Below are 21,969 nucleotides of genomic sequence, written 5' to 3'. Positions count from 1 at the left end.
GTGATTTTTTGGCCTTTTTTTTTTTTTTTTTTTTTTTTTTACCATTTTCTCAGTTAACATTGAAAACCCCCATGCATCAGTATGCAAAACGAGCTCTGATTGTAATTATTTTTCTCTGGGAAAGAGAAGGGCTGGGGATGGCTTCCAAGTGGGACATTGCTCTATTAAAACAGTGAACTGGTTCTTTCTGATTCCTTTTTTCATAAAGATTCGCTGACTGACCCGAAAATACACCAGGGAGGGGTCGCTTTGGATTGAAAAGGCATTGCTCTCTAGTACACTTACAGCAGTAAAATTGCTATCGATGGGTTTGAGAGATCCCACTGTGAACCCCAGTGGCAGTGGGTGGCGGACGCATCCCCATCCCACACCACATCAGGATGAAGCCACCTCCCTCAGCTCCCCATACCTCCCAGATTCATGCACCAGTAGCTCTGGCCGTGACAACCCTGAGCACGGCACTGCCTGGCGGTCTCTTTGCTCCCCAGCCCTGATCCTGCTGCCTGTGGCTCTGCCCTCACCTCTCTTCCTTCAGTTTTCCACCAGGAGTGCCCTGGAACATTCAAGGGTTAATGCACTCCCTTTCAAAGATGCTTGCATGCAATGCTGAGTCCGTTTGGGGTCCCATGTAAGCCACGTCACTGACTTTGGCAGGGTATGGACCAGCTCACCCTCCCTCCAAGCAAGGCAGTCAGCAGTGGCCCATCACATTCTGCACACAAACACTTTGCACCCACGTGAGCAAAGTGATGGTGGGACCTCACCTTCTCCCAGCGATGGCCACCAGCCCTCCTCTGTGTCTTCATCCTCCACGTGCCCAATGGATCCCACACTCAGAGAACAGACCCAACACCAAATGGTTTCACCGAGTGAAGCATTTGCTGAAGCCTTAATTCAAATACAGAAGCTCCAGAGGAGGGTTTTAGTGAATAAATGCCATCAATTGCATTTTCAAAGAGCTGTACAAGTAAAATTAATACCTCCTTCCTCCATTCCTACTGCTGAATTCTCCCCAGAAATAGTTCCACTTCTCGACCATGGATGCACCTATGCCATACATGCCATGAACCCCGCTGGCTGCAGCAGGATGGTCCCCAAGACCTTGAAGCAACGCCCTGGCAGCTGCTCCCCACCCATGTGTGAGTCTGCAGCCAACGCGGGCTTCAGCTGTGGTATGGGCAGAGCAAAAGGAAGCTGAGCATTGCAGCAAAGACATCAGGCATCTCATGCTCGAGCAAGATGAAGACACGTAGAGGATGAATGTAAAGCCTTGTGCACAGAAGCTCTCTAATGGATGAGTGAAGCACTGAACCACGGAATCATTATGGTTGGAAAAGAGCTCTAAGACCACCAAGTCCAACCCAACCCATCTCCGCTGACCACATCCCTTAGTGCCACGTCCCCACAGCTCTCCAGGGGCAGCAAGCCCAGCACCTCCCTGGGCAGCCTCAGCTCACACTTCCCAACTTCAATATGGCATTTTTAAAGGAACTCAGATTTTTGGTCCCCAGAGCCCAGCTGGCACTTTGGACTCAAGGAGATAATTCTATCACTTCAGTCTTTCATTCACACTGCATTAAAATCGCAGCGCCCAGCAGCCGTAGCACACGGTGGTGACCCATTCTCAAGACAGCTAAAGGCACAAATTCAGTATGCAGAGATCAGCTCCACCTACAAAACACATCCATTACTGTAATTACATGGACCAGAAGCCCTAAAAATGCATTGCATCATCAGCTGGTGGTGTGCCAAATGCCCTGGGAGGAGCTGGGCTGGGCACAGCTTGGCAGCAATGATCCCGCTCTACATTGCTTGCTATTCCCCCAAACCCCAAAGTTAGAACAGCACCTTTCCTTCACGCATTCAGGGCACCCATCCTCTCCCTCACATGAGTAAGGAATAAAGCTTAAGAGGAAATAAAAATAAACAGGCTTGAATGTAACTTGACATTAATAAAGCTTAAGAAAGGATTAGGCTAAGCTTGGGAAACACACTTGGTTCCATTCAGCAGCTCATTAGGGCTTCCCTTTGGAGCACGCTGAGGCTGCAGCAGCCCCGTTTGGGTGTGGGGCGGTGCTGAGCAATGCGTAGCAGTGCGGAAACAACCTGAAACTCAGCTCTCTTCATTCACACTGCTGCTGTCCTGTTGCATTTCACGTCAGCATTGAGGAGCGCCCAAGCCTTATTAGGTGCATCCCAACAGAGGGCAGGTGATGGGACACTTGAAGATGCCATTAAGAATAGCAGATCTTCAGCTCTTCAAAGCAAGGACAAGCCAAACAGAACTGCTCAATATTTTTTGTAGGGCTGCAGCTGCTTTGAATTGCAAGCACTGATAAAAGAATAGAGCACCCAGGGACATTCAGGTTGGGTATCAGGAAACATTTCTTCTCCAAAAGAGTGGTGATGGAGTGGTACGGCTGCCCAGGGAGTGGTGGGGTCACCATCCCCAGAGGAGCTCAGGAAGCACAGGGATGTGGCACTGAGGGATGTGGGCAGTGGGCATGGTGGGGGTGGAGATCTGAGAGGTGTTTTCCAGCCTTGAGGATCCTATGAGTAATGAGGCTGGGCTTTATGCACTGATCACAGCATGCCCAATCCATATCCTGGGGACAGGCCCAGCTGGTGGTTTTGATGAGTTACAATTCCCTCAGTGCACCAAAGTCAACAACTCACCTGGATTTCACAGAACCATTAAGGCTGGAAAAGACCTCTATGAGGTGAGGTTTCATTGCAACAAATGCACAAGAAGAGCCACAAAGCACAGCTGGGTGCATTGAAGGAGATGGGACCCAACTGCCCTCACCTCACAGCACCACTAAGGGGACACACAGCAACATCTCAAGACTCAGGTTAAAAAAAGGTAAAAAATTAGAAAATAGTGTTAATACATCCTGAAGTCCTCAGAGCTGGAGGAGAAAAGATCTTAGGAGAGTGAGGGAAGGAAGCCCTGCAGTGAGCAGATCACCCCCGTGCTGAGCACCCAGGGATGGAGCGGGAGTGGGTGAAAACCTGCTGCTAAAATAGCAGCCCTAATCCCAGCACTAACAGCTCTGATCCCAGCGGGCACCACGATTAGGGGCTTAAGTGGATAGCTGGCACCTCCCTCGCTCCCGTCATCAGCGCTTTGGGTGGGATTATGAGGGCAGGAGGTGGATCTGTCACCGTGCTGCTGCAAGGACACGGGTGGGCCCGTGGGGATGGAGGACACCAAGGATGGGTGGCTGCTCAGGAGGCAGCTCCCTGCTGCTCAGATTATCTCCTGGCTTTCTGTTTGGGGATTTACCACCGGGTGCTTGGCAATTAGAGGCAGGAGATAAGATTAGGACAGCCAGAGGTCTTCTTGGCTGCAGGACACAAAGGACGGGCTCTTTTCATGCTCTAAATATTCACACCTGTGTGTAGAGACCACTTCCATGTGCAGTTGTGACGCTACAGCCGTGCAGGTGCCCATCTCCCACAGCATCCCTCGGTGCATCCTTACCCTTCCGGTGGAGGAAATCCAGGGTCACCGTCCCTGGAGACGTTCAGAGCCGTGTGGATGTGGGCAGTGGACATGGTGGGGATGGGCTGGAGTTGGGCTTGGGGATCCAAGGGGTCTTTTCCAACCTTAACGATTCCATGATTCTCCATAACGTACAGTCCTGTCCTTCTGTTCACAACCAATCAGGAAAAGAAACAGTTTGGTGTTAAAAGGAACAGCAATCCTACGTTTCTCACAACAGTACAACAGGAAAACATTTCCTTGTGCCAAACAAACTATGGGACTCAGAACTAAGAAGCAGACAGCAGTTTCCAGCAGCTTTTCTTCTTCTGCCTACCTGTTTGTTAGTTAATAGACCTCACCGCAGGTTTTCCACTGGTTTTTCTTTTTGCATGTGCACACACTCCTGAGACTCAGCAAAGGAAAGCGTACATTCCACCTCCAGTCACCTCCATCCCAGAATGGCTTGGGTTGGAAGGGACCTCAAGGATCATGAAGCTCCAGCTCCCTACTGCATGAAAGGGCCACCAACCTACATATGTAATACCAGCCCAGGCTGCCCAGGGCTCCATCCAACCTGGCCTTGAACACCTCGAGGGATGGGGCATCCACAGCCTCTCTGGGCAGCTGTTCCAGCACCTCACCACTCTCTTGGTAAAGAACTTCCCCCTGATATCCAACCATAATCTTCCCTCTTCCCTTCCTATGCACTCTGTATGTAAGAGACATGCAGAACTTGGGTTATTTCGTTCTTGGAATGTCCCAGCACTCACACATCCCTGCACCACTGCAACCACACAGACATGGCAGGTTTGTAACAGGCACTTAACAGCGCTGCCTCTTCTCAACTCAGCCCAACCCACCTCTAGAAGCACCCAGCTGTGACAAGTCATCCATCTTCAGCCTCACTTCTGTACTCAGCTAAGGTCGCTCACCGACACAGAATCTGACAGATCTTAAAATATAAATTACAGGATTAAATAAGATTTTATTGTCACATTTAACTGCTTTGTCAGAGATGTACATTTTGCAGGTTTCTGTGCGGAATAAAAATAAAACCAGAGTTGCCATCTTGTCAATTCTCATCTGGACACGCGCACGTCATGGACAGCCGAGCTGCAGGCGCTCACTGGCAGCAGCAATGCACCCAGAACCACTCCTGTTCAATGGACTGCAACACCCAAAGACAAAACGCAACAGCTTAAGGCTAACAAGAATCATGTAAAGTAGTTAAAACAGACCACGAGATGCTGAACGGTGGAAGCACTCGATAGAAGAGTGGCAGTTTTCACATCTCATTTTGCTTAATTTAGTACAGGTAAAGAGAGGCTAATGAGCAGAGCTTTTCCCACACACACCACACGTGCTGAAGTTTCAGTCTTTTGCAAATCCGAGACATTCCCACCTCTAATGTGACTGCTTTGTTCTTCTGGGTATAAACCAAAAGTGGTTACTCACATCTCAAAGTGATAAATGCTTACGATGCCCTCATCGTAAACTGTGTGTTTTCTCATTTACACATCAGGGATTAAATCCAATAATACAAACGTTTTAGTGGCATAATTTCACATATTTTGGGCAACGTTAGTATACAAGCAGTAATTAAATAAAAATAAGTGCATCCAAACATGAAATTCTCTAAATACACCACACTTCATTTATCCCAAATGGCAATTTTCTGATGAGCTGCAATTCAAATTAAAATAATCATTTACACATTTCATCCGGAAGAAAAGAGGTAATAAACCCAGGGGACTCTCCCAACAATCCTCTCCCACCCCATCCCCTATTTATTACATAAAATAACTCATGTAGAAGCGTAAATCCAATATTCAGATGCAAATAAAACGCCAGAAGCAGTCTCTGCTGTTTGCAATTTGCAGACTCCAAAGTCCAATCGTGATGGAATTCACCACTTCCGTCAGTCATTTGCTCCTGTATGTGCACTTTGTATTCATACTAAAATAACAAACGAGACAATAAATGAGGCTAGTGTGGCATACAGTCATTGTAAACCCAGCAAAACCAGAAGAGTTCTATTTATGACATTCATTCGGATGATTTATCAGCCATCCCACCCCCCAACACCCCTTACAGGAAAGAAGGCAACCGACATTGTAAGTGATAGACACATTCTGCTAGTGAAAATGTTGAAACAAACCCCTTCTCTGTTCAAAGAGCATGCCCATAGAAGGTAGACTACATGTGTTCCGATCAGGCTTCTCAGAATTATCAACATCTCTTTGCTTGCAAAGGCCAATTTGGCTTATCACAGAAAGCTATTTTGAAGGCGGCCGATACATTTTTTTTTTCCCTTTCAAAAATTAAAATTCAAGGCATGATAGTGCAAGAGGTAAGTTTTGATTTGAGAACATTACTTGTAGACTAACTGTGCTTAGTTACTACAACCCAATTTATTGTCTTCAAGAAAATACGGCAACAAAAGCTACAGGATTTCTATCAATTTCATTTTGCCTAAGTTTACCAGTACATCCATGAACCTCATCAGTATTAGTACAACTTGATTATCCTAATGATTCCATTACAAAACTTGCAAAATGTATCACGAGGTGAATAGACCATCTAGTGCAAGTCTTCTACACTGTGTGCACAGTAATCCTGTGTAGTTCATCTCCTCCAGGTTTAATCCCCAAAGTCTCTCTGTAACAACGATGAAAAACAGTGTCACATCCGTTTTATTTTCCCCCCATCAAATCTGAGAAGTTTGAGTGTTCCTGGAGTCGCCATCGGGATGTGCTGAAGGCCGTGAATCCCTCGTCTGTGAGTATTCACTGTCAGATGACTCTGTGGGTTCGAGCAAGTTTTCGTAATCACTGTCTTCTGATTCATCAACATTGTCACCAACCGCTCTTTGGGAAGATGGCATGGATGCTCCATTACCAGAATATTTCAATCCTGTGTTTGTTGAAACATAACCAGAAGAACCCACTGCTTGAGGTCGAGGCATAAAAACACTGCTTTCCAGGAGACCGTGGCTGACAGTACTTTCTTGACTGGTTGCACTGAAATCCGAATACGGAGGGGGAGGATCGGAGACGTCTGAATCTTCGAGCGTGCAGCCTTCCACTGCAAATCCAGTGTAGGACATTCGTGGAACAAACATTGGTTCCAAGTTATCTGCTGGCATTTGCCTACTTAAAATTGCTTGCTGCAATCCTAGAAGAAACAAAGCAAAAATGGGGTACTTAATGCTTTTGTAAAGCACACTGTGAAGCCACCAAGCTATAGCCACATCCACCCAACCCTTACCCACGCTCACTTTAAGTCCCCTACAAACATAGCTGCGTCAAGTTTCCATGACCTGATGCTTTTCCTTCTGTTTTCTGCTCTCTCACATCAAAAAGCAGCTATGCTAAGGCTCACTGTGCCTGTGACTCTTCAGTTCACGTGTCTTTAATAGCCAAAACAAGGCCAAAAGCCACAGATGTGCCTTGCCTTTAAGGATGTCAGTCTCAGCATTTCATAGTGAACAGAGAGGAGTAACATGAGCAGCACTGCGTTCCAACCTAGATGATGGAATTTAATCAGCACATGCTTATTAAGATTACAGATGGTACTATGCTACTAATAGCCACCAGCGTAACAGAGTATCACAATTTCAAAGTGATCCTAACAAATGAGGTGATTAGGAAAACAATTTATGGAAGGCACGCACAGGAATGATGAGCTGCACAAACTACACAATAAGGGACAGTTGCATCCTTCTGCAGAAAAGAAACTGAGGTTTGCTGCTGATGGAAGAGGCGTTACATGTGTGTTGTGTGTAATGATACAACTGGAATGCTGCATCTAATTTTAGACACTCTAGGGGGAAAAACATGGAACAATTGGAGAAACCCTACAGAACAGAAAGATTTGCTCCTGGTCTGGATATCACGGACTAAGAGGACAGACTGAAATAACTTAGATCATTAGATAAGACTGAGGAAACTGCTTAAGCCTTCTAACATACATAGGAGGGTATTATGGAAAGTTAATTAGAAGGCAGCTTAAGTTGATAGTATCGTACATTAGACATGAGGAGAAACTCCCGTGCAGTAACACTTCAGTGCTGGGATAGACTGAAGTTTACTGGTTTCTAACTGGTTATTCACCTCCAACCATCTGTCAGAATTGACACTCGTGTATTTAAGGCTGTCTTGCAGCTAAGTGCTAGACTAAGTGCTATCAGCTCTACTGAGCACACACCTTGCCTCTGGAAAATGCAAAAATCAAAGCTGAACAGTTGCTGTAATCAAGCCAGCAAGCTACCTCTTACCTAAATAAAAGGGCACATTTCCCTCAAGTGTCCAAGGAAGGAGCTACAAGACAGAACTGCAGTTTCAGTCTGCAATATGAGAACTATGGTGGGGGACTTCTTGGCATCTGCAAAGTGCGCAGCCTACACCACAGAACACCAACAAAATAATTCCAGTGATCTGTTACAAGGTCTCAGCTGACTTTTATGCTCCACTGTTAGAGCCATAACCCATTACCCAAACGTTCTCAAGAAAAGCAGGCCTTCACACGATACCATCATAGGAATCTCAATCAGATGCTCCCTTGTCTTCCAGCACAGAGATGGATTAGCTGGAACAACTAATGCACTAAAAGCAAGGAAATTCTCCCAATACTGAGAGTGGGAGAACAGAAGGCCAGCTTCACTATTTAGCTACTTGCATCTAAAAATATTAGAGATACAAGCTGCGTGTTTTCTTGTTTCAGCTCTCTCTGGCATCGATTCTCAGTCCAGCACTTCATCTCACTGGTAGTATCTGGAGACTAACACTGACTGCTCTTCCTCCCCCGCCCCTAGCTTCTGCCATATGGGCTGAGATCAGCTCCAGCCTCACTAAAGAACCAGCTCTGCCTCTCACTGGCTTGTGAAGCAGCAGTTCCCCGGCTGTTTCATCACCAGCCAAGCAGGAAACAACAGTGACTCATGCTGCTTATGCCTTGTAGATAGGCTGTGACCAGTGCTGGCTCTTCACCTCACCTGTGAGGTTCAGGGAAGGAGGAACCTCAGAGAAGGCTGAAGTTTGATCTAAAACACTAATGTGGTAACAGTACCTTGCTGCTTGCAGAAAAAAGCATCCCATCAGAGCAACAGAGTGGCCTGCTGCGCAGTTGGGGTTATTAACCAGCACAAGCCATCCTTCAGCCTCAGACACAGACAGAAAACCAATAAAAAACATGTCGTAGCTAAAAATATGAAATTTGATTATTGCAAAAACACGGGAAGACAAAGGAAGCGTTTGCTAAAATATATAGGTTGCTTTTAAGTTTATTATTAAATATTACTTCCCATTTGCCTATTCTCTGCCTCTACCTCCTATTTCAAAAGGAATTTCTGCAGTGCTTAGATGGGTTTTTTCCTATTCCTGGCTTTACTCTTTTTCCTTTCCTACAACTGATCTTTTCCTGTGTTACTTCCAGAATTAACTTTCCCATCCTTCCCCTGCAGTTCCACCTGTCCCCTTTATTTCCAGCACACTAACCCTGGCTGACTCCTACAGAAACACTTGCAGCACATACATCCCAAAGTGCAGATATCATCCATCCCAGTGTGAAATATCTTTTCCTTTTGCTATGAGCTATCGGGAATGCAACTCAAGATAATTCCACAGAACGTCCTGCCCTTGCAGTATCTTGTTCTGAAACAATGGAATTAGAAGGTACTTACTTATTTTCTGTTCTTTTTCGTTTTTCCTTTGTGCAATTTGCCTTTTTAATTTGTTCACATCAGCTTGAAAAGATTCAACCACGCGTTCACTTTTTTCTACGTCTATACATACTGCCTAGGAGAAAAACATCAGATATGCTCAGACTTTGCAACAAATACAAAAAGATTTCCATTATAGATTAACATTAATAAAGCCAACACCACAAAAGAAGCCACGAAGAGCACAAAGCTAAGGGCAGGAATTGGCTATTTCAGAGCATTTAACTCAACTTAAAGCATTTTTTTCACTGGCTGCTGTGAATTCACAACTGCTGCACGGCAGGAAAAGCACCTCCAGATCATTCCTCAGTACAAGGAAGATGGCCATAATAAGAACCAAAGACAGTTTCTCCTTCTTGGTGAAAGAGACTTTTTTTTTCCAGTTTGAACTCAGAAGAGTCTACAGTTACCTTAATGCACTGCTGTTAGCATGATAATGATACTACGGCAGCATGATTACAAAACCTAGCATGAAGGTGCATGCTTTTCATAGCAGGCCAAATTTAAACCAGCGTGTGAAACAGCTGTGTCAACAAACAACTGCCCTGAGCTCATCTCCCAACTGATAACTCTTAAATAAGCAAAGCCCAGCAATTTTCAGCAAAGTTTCCCTATACAGGTTAAGAAATGAATGGGAAATTTTAGGTAGACCTTCATTGGTAGACCAACATATAAACAGTTCTGCATATCATGGGTCTCCTTTTTAATCCAAACATGTTACAGTGGATTTTGCTTACATCTTCAGACAATAAATACTGCTCACGATCAGTAAACACAGCCAGTTCTGAAGAGTACACAACTCTAAAAGCAAAGATGAGTACTGAACAGTAAGTCATTAGCAATTCACTGCTTCTTCTTCAAAGGGTCACAATCAGTGATCTTACCTCCAGCTGGAATTGAAGAACGTGAGCTCTGCTTTCAGTGCTGTATCTAATTCTTAAAGATCACAGCATAAAAAAGCCTCCCTCCCCCCAAAACTAACTGGTGAATAATGCAAACACAGGCACCTCAGCTGCTTTAGCAGGAAACTTGCAAGGTTCTCTGTGAAACACCTACTTGAAAGGTCGAAGTTCCTCGAGTTAGCTAACATCCAAGTTATTTCTCAGCTCTGTAACCATGTACAGCAGCAGGATGGGCATGGTAAAATACAACCCAGGCATACTTTAAACAGGTAGAAGAACCACTCCCTGATGATATCACAGGGCAGATGTGAAAGGAAAGCCTGGAAATTAACTGTGACTCCATCACAATGAGCAGATGTGCGTGCTCCTGAGGCAGCACAGCTACAAGCTGTGAGTTGACAAGCTTGCATCTAGCAGGTTTGATACACGAAGCTCTTGCAGATGCTCTGCCACATTTGGAGCAGGACACACTCGAGCTCTACACAAAACATTCACAAGTTTTAACTAGCAGATGGAGCTCTGTGCTGCACACTACAAACCAAGAGCCAGGAATCATTTTTAAACTCACACAGGCAAATCCCCACAGCCTTCAGGAAAGCTCTTCTTCAAGATGTACTCTTAAAAATAGCTATCATCTCCCATAAGTCACTGAGCAATAAGTCACATTAACTTGCAAAAGACAAAGGATCAATGACATTCATATAAATCATTTTTCAGAGGTCACTGCCACGTCTCACTGTTGAAGTCAAACATTTTTGCACAGCTTATGAGAAGTTATGAGCTCTAAATAACTCCTGTGCTCTTGCTTTAATTAAAGGACAAAGAAAAGATGCCACATACACACTGACCAACAGTAAGTAAAGAAAATTACCTGCACTTTTTCCTGAAGTGCATTATAAACCTGATAGATAGCCCTGATGTCCTTCATCACTCCATCTTTGTCAAAAAAGTCAGTACTACAAAAAGAAACAGAGATCATCAGTTACAGAAGACAACACAAACTCCTACCACACGCCCTCTCTGAGTTGCCGTTGAGCAGTCAATGGCTGTATTTCTAACGTATATTTCCTTTTATACCGGTAAAATAGTACTATGCTCTAAAGAACCAGAGTTTGAACAGCAGAACATTTGATATCAAGGCTCCTTCTGGAACAATGAAGTCCCATCTTTATTCAGATCAAACATATGCAGAATTCTCTAAGCTTGTATAATTTCATTGTCAACAGTCATAAGAGCTATTTTGCATTAACAACATTTAAATAAAATTACTGAAACCAGCAATAACAAAAACTCCAAACACTCCAAATCAGTGTTCTGGTTTTAAAGCAAGCGTGCATAGAGAACTGCTTGAGGAAAAAAAATAGATAACAAAATAATCCTCCAGCCAGAAGGCCCACAGCACTGACTGCCCATAGCAAATCTGCTTTTCCACTTAGCACATTGAGTTACAACTGTTCCTGTCAAAGATTTCATTCTAAGCAGAAAAAGCACAGTAGGAACCAACTGCTCATTCTCCTCCAGAATTGCTTTTTTTTTTTTTTCCTGCAGCTTGAAGTGCATATCCTCACTATTTTGGGGAAGGTATAGAAGGCAGAGCTTGGTATCACCTTACCCGTATTCCTTAATAACTTTGGCATAATTCTGAGAAGTATTTGGCACTGAAGAAACTTTGTATTCCTGTTGACTAGTGTTGCCTAGATTAGGAATAGCAAGGGACACCCTTTGATTATACCTGTAGAGAAAGTTCAGAAAGAGTTCTTAATTACTGTTCAAGAAATTATTTACAATAGTCTTGACACCGTTCCATCTCTTTGACGATCCCAACTTGACTCATTTCCAAGCTTCTGAGTTAGGTTTATTATAGAAGCTGCTAAATATTAGAAGCTGTGTTTAAATGCTTGATCAAAAACCCCCTGGAGATGGATGTACCTCAGTAGCTCTAACAGCCACTGTGCTAGAGACATGAGGGTGAGCCTGCATTCGTGTCTCTTATAAGAAATATGGTACCAACATCCCATTTCTCTTGAAATTGTTGTTTTTGTTGCTTGAATATTTAAAAACTACAAAGAACTCTCACTCACCCCAAGACTGACTCATCACTCAATTACTTGCACAGGGTGGTGGTGGGTGAAAAGCCATCATCACTAACAACCGTACACCAAGGTAACACTTGATAAAACAGGAAACCCCCTGTGTACGTGTGTCAACTTCAGAACAGTTTACAGTATGAAGAACAGCAATAAGAAACAGAACAAAATCCGAGGATTGGCTCATATATGGAGATTGCTTACCTTCGGTTTGGTCTAAAAAGCACATATTCTAAAGCATGTGTTGAGTTATTTGCAGTGGAAATGAAGCTGAAGAGAAGGAAGACGAGATCAGGCACTCCAAGAATGTGGGTCAGCTGTTTATGGATGATGTGCTCTCTGTAGGACATTTGCTGCTGAGTGTTTCTCCTAAATCTGTACCATCCGATAACATTCTGTAATCAAATGCATCAGAAAAAATGTATTAATTGAGAGAGATACAGATGTACTGACTGATGAGAAGGCTGCCTTAACTCTGATATGTTAATTAGCCAGTTCTTGCAACAGCTTTGTTACAACAAAACCTGACTGAATTACCAAAGGTTTGCACCTATTAAATAATCCCAGAAATGGACACATCCTGCTGCACACAGCTATTAACTGCTCAGCCTGCTACAAACGCTCACATGCCCTCGCTGGCATTTAGGAGCCCACTTCCATTAGTTTCTACTTCAGTTGTTCGCTTTTAACCACAAATCTTGGAGCACCTTCAAATTCTCAGACCTGAGCAGATTTCAAACACAGCAGATGTTTTTATTTATTTTTTTTTAGCCTAAACACTTCAACTGCCTATTCACTCCTATTGATTTGCAAGACACATTTCCAGTGCTATGCAAACATATGTGCAAATACTTTGCCTGCTCATGAGACGTATGGGACTAATCTGCTGTACACAGTGATAAAATTGTGTATTTAATTGTGATAAGGTTCATATGAACAGCAAATAAGATATTATAATTCAATGATTATTATGAACACAACGTATTAAAATTATTTAGTGTAAATGGGCAATTAAATTAAGGCAATAATGACAAAGGACACATCATTAACAACCCCAAGAATAGGCACTATCACACAGTGACACATTAAGACTGTGTACATCTACTGGAATAGAACAGAATTGATGCATCTAACAATATGATACTCACTGTCATAATTAAGCATTGTTTTTAACTTCTTACAGTAAAATCTGTACAATTACACGGTCTGATGTAGTAAGTCATGCTTATTTTGTTAGCAGCATAGAACACAAGACTATCTTAGTTCCAGAACAGCACTGCTTCTTTTCTTCTTTGACACTACAACAATTAATGTCACCAAATCTATATGCATGTGATTAAAGTACTATATATATATATATATACACACACACACACACACACACACACACAAAGAGCATATGTAGTAAGTATAAATACTAAGAACACAGAGAAGAGTTTGTTCTGACAGCATTTGCTGGAAGATAACAAAAACCACTGCAATGATTTTTGTTGCAGTCATTGCAGATTTAGGACTTGCTTCCCTAAAAATCCCTCCTCAGCAGAGCTGTCTGTAAGCAGAAGTTTGCAGTTCAGGTTGGCAAGATGATCAGCAAATAAAGACCGCAATTTAATGATGATAACTGCAGTTTAATGATGATAACTTAATCCTTGCTCAGAAGCAGAGCAGATCCCAGAAGCCTAACACATCAGCCTTCACCATTAGTTCTGTGATCAGAGGGATGCAGTCTGCAAGCAGCTGGGATAACACTGGTTTGCTGCTGGTTTGTAACAAGAAATATAACAACAGAAAACAAGCCTTATATCTGTCGCTCCCACCCTGTAGTAACTCTACTGCTAACCAGATGTTGGGAGCCCAACTCCTTTAGGAACTAACAATGTACACATGACAGAAAGCTACAACAGCAGGCATGCAATACTTACTGACAACATCTCCAGCTTAAAACTGGCAGAGCAACAATTGCCATTACAAGGCTATAGAGTGACTTTTTTTAAAAAAAACCTTTTAAAATGGACTTTTTGGAACAGATTTTCAGACCAGAGACATTTTTGGTTGGCTTCAGCAGTGGAGTACACAGTGGTTATGTTAAACATTCAGCTCAGAAATCAGACAGCACATTAATACCAGCCCTTCATTTCTGGAGATGTGAACTCCAATTCTTCACTTTTCATCAGGGAATTCAGACACTGCTCCCAGTTTAACCTAAGTACCACAAACCCACTAAGTTGTGTATAGGATAAACCTTGGCTCAGAATATCAGATCAGATTTGTTAAAGGGAACCATTTCTTCTAGTTAGCTGCCTTTTCAAAACCATTCTGATTGTATGCTGTTATGCCTAGCACAGGAGGAAAAGACAACTTACTTTTCTTCGATCCTTAAGAATCCTGTCCAAACTCTCCTCGTCAACCTTGCCTGCATAGTCATAAAAGCTTGAACCAAAAAGGGAAAAGAAAAATGTAAGCACTTAATTCACACACATACATTATACATAAAGTAGTTTATACTCTTAAATACATGGCATTCTATAAATTAGAAATCAACCTCTACAATTTTACCCTTATCACAACAGGTCAGTGCTCACACCACCTACTCAAGTCATCCAATTTTGGATGCTATTGTATGCTATTTAGCATACAAAACCAGAAGCCTGGGGTGACTACATAGCTGATAAGACAGTGGCAGTCACTCAGAGGAGGATGCAGGGCACTGAAATGAGATATATAAGACCATAGCTATAGTGCAAATAGTCTAACCGTTTTTGAACAACTGGAAACATAGTATGCCTGAAGTTATTAGTTCTTGAATGCTTTCATTGCACCCATTAGTTTGATGACTAGTATTTCACTAGCAGTCTCTACAACAGAGGGAACATACAGAAACGGAGTGTGGAACTGTATTTTGACCAGCATTCTGCAAATCCCTGCTTTGCTAATGGGAGGCCTACCTGCCAGAGAGGTAAGGGAAGCAGGGCCAACTGACATGCAGCTACAAATCACTTTCCTGAGCTCCAGTCCTGCAATTAAGCTCATACGAACAGACCCCTGAAGCCAAAACAGTTATACTGGGGTCAGCAAGAATCTCAGCAAGTACTGTGGTCTTTCCACATGGCTCTGCTTACAGAACAGAGACCCAAATCCAAGCAAGTTGTTACTCAGAGGGCACGACATATTTAAGAATTTATAAAGCTATCTACACAGATAGGATTATAAATTCAAATGGATCACACTTCATAACAGAAGCAAAAACATTTGAAAATAGATTCCTCCTTGACTTACCTGCCAAGTCCTTAGTCTCTTTCAAGAGCTGATATCACTAACACCTAAAGCAGTGCAGGAAAACACTCTGTTTTAGAGGTCTATGATCTCAACTCTTGTTTGTGTGGGGAAAAAAAACAAAACAGAAAATCCTGAGCTCAGTACTTGGCTGGTAAATAAGGGTGGAAATAAGATTTGGTTTAATATGCAAGTTATTTTGAATATTAGAGCTACAATTACTAATTTGAGATACAGTATCTGCATAATCTTTTCAATTCATTCTCACAACCTTTGTATATCCTTGGAAGGATTGAATATCCAATTCTTTCTTCACAACTTGTCATTCTCCCATGGGATGAGCAACTAGTACTTCACAGAACACCCTAACTTGAAAACTGCACAGATGAAGACATCAGGTCTTTTAAAATCTTTATTTCTCATTCAGTTCCCACTCCTTGCTAAATGCACTGGAGCCAAGCCTGTGACATTCATCAGCAACGCCAGCTTACAAGAATACAGAGCAGATGAGGCACAGGACTCCTTAGCCTGGCTGCATTTAAATCAAAAGGATAAGGCAGAATGCCCCCACATCAGCAGCTGCTGCAACTAAAGGAACAGAACAACTGGCATCTTTCTCTGCTACTGCTAAAGGTGACCTGAGCTTTGTGCGATTCCCCTATGCTCTGAAGTTAATACATTCATCGTTGCTCACGTGCCGAAATCATGCAGCAAAATGCAGACTTCCTCCCCATCTTTCACCACCTCGGATACTAACAACACATTTCTTGACTGGGGAGAGATGGTAAACGTGATCGGTTTTGATATGTGCTGCACAAAGCACCGAAGGGAATCAGGAAGGGCCCATGAGACACTGGGACATTATCTCAGTGTGTGGAGTCTCCAGCATATAAATCAGTAGGATAAGAGCACCCTTCTGTAATTATCAGATAGCAAATGATAGACTGCAGCTTTTCTCTCTAATGTAACTAATGTCAGTCACAGTGTCTAAGGTACTGCGTCTTCTTAATTGCCTGGAAATCTCTAAATAAAGACAAGAAGAAATTAATTGGGAATTCCTTCTGAAAAAGATTTCTAGGGAGTAATTTAGAAGCCATCGCTGTATAACAAATGAAGACTATACAGAAAAGCTACATGTAATAGATTAAAGCTGCTAAAGGGAACATCAGACCTATATATAATTTTAATTCTGGAGCGCAGAAGATCAGAAGGCAAAAAGAACCAGCAAACTGAAAGCCTCACAGCAATTAGTCAGTGCATGTCAGTACAACTAACTACAGAACTTGTTAACCCAGCAGGTTTATAAGGTACTGCGACCCAGCAGGCCTAAGCAGAGTTAGTCTAAGACTAAGATAAATTAAATTGATTTTGACATTCACCTTAATTATCAGTGATATGACTTAATCTGACTTGCATCCTCCTCCACTGCATAGGTGACAATTTGAAGAGGCAGAGAAAGAAGCCTGTACTGGTTACCTCAGCACTCTTTCTATTTAAACTAAGACTTTATATTAAGGCAGGAGGTTCTAAAACTGAACCCATACTCCCATTGCCATGGTATGTGCAATTTACATGGATTTCTGTACCATCACACTCTGTACCAACACAAACATTGCGAGGTACAACTGAAGTGCTGCTACATTTCAGTGAGCTATTTTGCTTTATATTTCACAGCCAACACTGTAAGAAAACAGAAAAAGCTTACCTAAAGAGTTTTGAACAGGGCTCATGGTTGTGGATTTCTGCAATAAAAAGAGAGACATATGTCCAAGTGCTCAAGATAAAGAGGCATTATAGTGGCGTATCTTGCACAACCTTTCCACATCACGTCTATTGAGCAAATATACTTCTGTATCAGACCACACAATGTCCTTTCATGTCTCAGCAACTCTTGATGACACAGCATCATATGCAGAAAAGCAGTTTCTCTTTCTGATCCTCCATCTCATAGAGGAAAATACTTGAACGATACACAAGACACACACTAGCTCTGATATATACAGCTATACCCTAGTCTCTGATATATATGTTATTTTACAGTTGTGACCTCTTCACAAAGCCATTAATGATTATTTCCTCTTTAAAAACCTTTCCACGTTTTACTTGCATTGATATTCACTGCTGCTTTAATAAACAGTGTTGAAGAAAAGGGATAGGAGAGAAAAATCACTGAAACTTCAGACATGGGAATATTTAACCTGGCAGGACAACTAGACTGTATTATGAGAAAAGGTATTAAACAGCACTCCATAATGATGAGCTGCACTTTCGTTTTATACAACAGAATTATAAATTCTTAATAAGTCATTCTGACTTTTTTCATTGATGGGTTACTAATAAATGCTAAGATGCTCATTTAAGCAAAGGTTGCAGCATGTTAGTAGTCACAGAGAGGAAAAAAAGCAAACATCCAAACCACTCAGTTTCTTCTAATACCAAGCACGACTTCCTTTTCATGGCTTTCAGTATTTCTGTCCAGCTCTCCTCTACTCAGACTCTTCAGATACAGTTCGTCACTCATCCATATTATTATGCTTTGATCACAAAACTTTTGTCTGAAGCCGTATTTGCTCAGACTGAGCAGCATTTATATGGCAATGCTATTTCACATTGCCATATCAGAATGCTGCTGGAGTGATCAGCAACAACTCTGTTTAGAGCCTTCCTTCCTGCGTGACTCACCACCTGCTGTTCTGACAGTCGTGATGGCAACCTCAGCAGAATCACAGACAGACCACAGTTCCAACAACAGTGTACACACATTGGCATTGCAGCACATTTAGCCAGCAACACAACAAGGCCCCAAACATCAGGGGCACACACGCTGCCTGAGAAGCATCACTTTCACGAGCAAGAATTTGTTGTGCTGCTGTTTGACTCTGAAACAACTCCAAACACAGAAAGCCATGTCAGCCCCACATTTTCATTCTGACACACAGGAATCTGTGGGAATGATTTACTAAACAAGACCAGCAAATTTAATTATTCCAGCTCATACTAACGCCTTCCATCAAATATATTGACTATGACTGCTGAGAATACATTACTTGATTCTTGGGTTACTGCATTGCTACGCAAACACGTGAAGCTGCCATCATTCCAAATCTGAGTTTTACACATTGAGTTATTTTACATAAATATATAGAGTATCTTTACTACATACACACTTTAAACACACACACAGTGCCACTAAGCTTTGAGATAACAGACACTAAAATGTTCAAGTTCATCTGTGAGAACTGTAACATAACCATCAATTTCATTTCAACTCCTAAACTCTTGGGTCAACTTGTAAGGCTGATCAACAAAAAGTATCCAGAATATATCTGGGAGCATAATTTTCTTTTTGACAAAAAAAAAGTAACTGAAGCTATAACAAGAGTATCTAGAAAGGGAATAACTTTTAACATTTACAAGCACTTGGTTTATGAAATCAGACTAGGGTGCAGCTGGTTAGTGACATTACTGCATTGCCATTAGTAAATATAACTAGATAGCACTGAACAGCCATGTTGAGCTTTGTCTGAACAAACAGACATCAGCTGCTTTTCTTGACACAGTACTCTGATAATTGTTATATACACACAAGATCTATCCCTTTATTTTTTGTAATTTATCTCAAAGATTAGTACAGGTCACACAGTCAATTTATCACTTATTTTTCCAAACCAGGAATGTACACAACTCTCCAGATCAACACGTACCCAACCACCCCTACTCAGGGTCACAAACATCTTCAGATGTACCATAATATAGCACATACTTCCAAAGACCATTAGTTCTAAAAACATCACTTGTGAGATCACTGGAAGATGTCTGTGTAATAGCTAAGCTTTATAAAGATCCTGGTAAGTTATCTACAATTCATTCCACAAAGTACACACACATTTGGGATCTTACAGATGTAAATGTATTTTAACACTAAGTTATATATGTATGTATACAAAAAAGACAATTGCTCTTAGGGACTCCCTGATTTCTGTAAATTGCATAGTTGAAAACCTCTGATAGCTTCTCACTCAGGACTTCAAACAACAGATATTCTGCTACCAACATTTCAGCTTTCATAACAATAAGTCAGCACTACATACCAGCTCTTCTTGTCACTGAAGTAAACCACCTGGCAAATATTCCTTGACAAACAGTGTCCTAACAGCTTACAGTGCTACCACCTACCAGCCACTGATCCAAACCCTCTACTATAAGTTTGTCCCCTTCAGTATTTGTAAAGCAAACAGTGAGTTTATTATGAGCACATCCCTGCAGTTAGGCAACCGTGCAAATAGGAAACTCTCCACAGCACCATCTCTTCTTCACAAGAAGAGATGCATAAAGAGCCCTGTATCTCACAAATGGCTTTTCCTTTCCTCATGCCTCAACTGTGAACAAATACTGTAGTCAGTGGTTTAATATCAACTTTAAAATGGTGGTCTCAAATGTGAAATGATAATTCTTACTGTATTGTTATACTGAGAAATGAAAAACCCAACAGTGCTTCTCTCAGAATGTATCAAAGCTCTGTTACTTACCAATTACCTGTAGAAATTCTGTGTTGCTGATCTGGGAGTCACTGATGCTAAAGGTCTCTTCTTGTCTTACCTCTCCTAGCAGAAACCCTTCCTGCAATTTCAAGGGAAACAAAAAAAAAAAAAAAAGACTAAAAATAGGAAAAAAAACCCAAACACAACATGCAGTACATTATTGTAATGTTCTTAGCATTAAGAAAGGATAAATACAAAGTTATTGCTTGACATAAGCATGTGGGCTGTTGTAGGTATAATCTTACATTTACTACAGTTGATATCCTAATTCATAATACTGTAGCAATGAGCCACTCCATACCAACATGGGGATTTCACGACCAAAAACCCCCATTGTAGTGAAGCGAATGCACCCTCCCTGGAAGCATTCAAGGCCAGGCTGGATGGGGCTTTGAGCGACCTGGTCTAGAGAGAGGTGTCCCTGCCTATAGAATCATCATAGAATCATAGAATGGCCTGGGTTGAAAAGGACCGCAATGATCATCCAGTTCCAACCAAAATGATCATCTGGTTTGAAATCCCCCTGCTGCATGCAGGGTTGCCAACCAGCAGACCAGGCTGCCCAGAGCCACATCCAGCCTGGCCTTGAATGCCTGCAGGGATGGGGCATCCACAGCCTCCTTGGGCAACCTGTTCAGTGCATCACCACCCTCTGTGAAAAACTTCCTCTTAATATCCAACCTAAACCTCCCCTGTCTCAGTTTAAAACCATTCCCCTTTGTCCTATCACTATCCACCCTCCTAAACAGCCTTTCCCCCTCCTCTTTATGTGCTCCCTTCAAACAATGAGGTCTCCCCAGAACCTTCTCTTCTCCAAGCTAAACAAACCCAGTTCCCTCAACCGTTCCTATAGCAGGGGTTTGGAGCTAGATGATCTTAAAGGTCCTTTTCAACACCAAACATTTTATGATGCCATGATTCTCTAAGCAGTACAGCACTCAAGCAGGGAAAGCACACACTAGGTAGAATGGCACTGCCTTCTGTCCCAGGCCCATGGGAACACAGCAGGCAGGGAGCAGAGTTCTCATCTGCAGAGACTGAAACGTACACCCGGAGGTGAGTCAGGCCCTATGCACACCGAGCATCTTAAAGCCTGAAGTAACCTCATCTTTCCATCTCCTCTCCTACCCAAAATGAGGAAGGGCAACAAGCAGGGATGAGGCACTATCGGCGTCAGCACAGACACAGCGGTGCACGGCTTCATGGCACGGACTGCGAGTTTCCACAGGGAGCGTGTCAGCAGAACGGAGGGATTCGGGAACACCGCTGCTGTGCCGTGCGCAGGGCCGGCAGCCCTCACACCCACTGCCCACCGAGCGGGAGCCCCGGGCCCAGCTGCAGCCCCACACCCCAACCGGGCCCTTCCACCCCCCAGCCGGGCTGCAGCGGCCGCTCAACGCGCCCCGCGGGCGAAGGGCCGCTCCTCAGAGCCCAGCGGGGGCCGCTGCCGCCGGCCGTTCCCCCCCGGACGGGCCGAGCCCTGCGGGCCCAGAGCCGCCGCGCCTCAAAGAGGCAGCCCCGGGAACCTACGTGGTCGGCGCTGCTGTTGGCGCTGAAGTAGCACACGGAACTGAACGTGTAGCCCGAGATGGAAGCCGCCATGATGGAGACCACTGCCGCCGCCGCCGCTCCCACAAGGCAACGCGCGCCCAACGCCCTCCCGCTTCCGGCGGGGCGCGGGGGCTGCTGGGAGGTGTAGTCCGACCGCGCGCGGGCTGGCCGGGGAACCGTGGCGTCCTTCGAGATCATCCAATGCGTCCACACCAGCGCCAAGCCGTGTCGGTAAGCACCGCACACACCTACGAGGATGGTGACTCCACCATCTCCCGCTGCCTGGGCCGCCCCTGCCGTGATGGGCTTCTTCCTGACGTCCGAGCCTCACCTGGGTCAGCATCAGAGCAGTGCGATTCCGATGGGTTTATAAGTCATGTGATTCCCTTTTCCCACCTGGGACACACAG

The 21,969-nt window shown here is 43.4% G+C and overlaps 1 protein-coding gene across 1 annotated transcript; it reads right to left on the bottom strand.

Annotated features, from left to right (window-relative positions):
• Positions 1–4,452: 4,452 nt before the first annotated feature.
• FAM175B (family with sequence similarity 175 member B) lies at positions 4,453–21,634 on the bottom strand. Its single transcript, NM_001395997.1, is given in 9 exon segments — positions 4,453–6,661; positions 9,168–9,282; positions 10,980–11,064; positions 11,721–11,840; positions 12,400–12,590; positions 14,559–14,625; positions 17,174–17,210; positions 19,998–20,088; positions 21,540–21,634. Coding segments are annotated over 9 exon segments (1,245 nt in total). The 5' UTR covers positions 21,612–21,634; the 3' UTR covers positions 4,453–6,194.
• Positions 21,635–21,969: the final 335 nt, after the last annotated feature.

Source organism: Gallus gallus, chromosome 6 (assembly GCF_016699485.2).
Source record: "Gallus gallus isolate bGalGal1 chromosome 6, bGalGal1.mat.broiler.GRCg7b, whole genome shotgun sequence".
NCBI classification, from domain to species: domain Eukaryota; kingdom Metazoa; phylum Chordata; class Aves; order Galliformes; family Phasianidae; genus Gallus; species Gallus gallus.
This window is presented reverse-complemented; position numbering and strand designations above follow the sequence as displayed.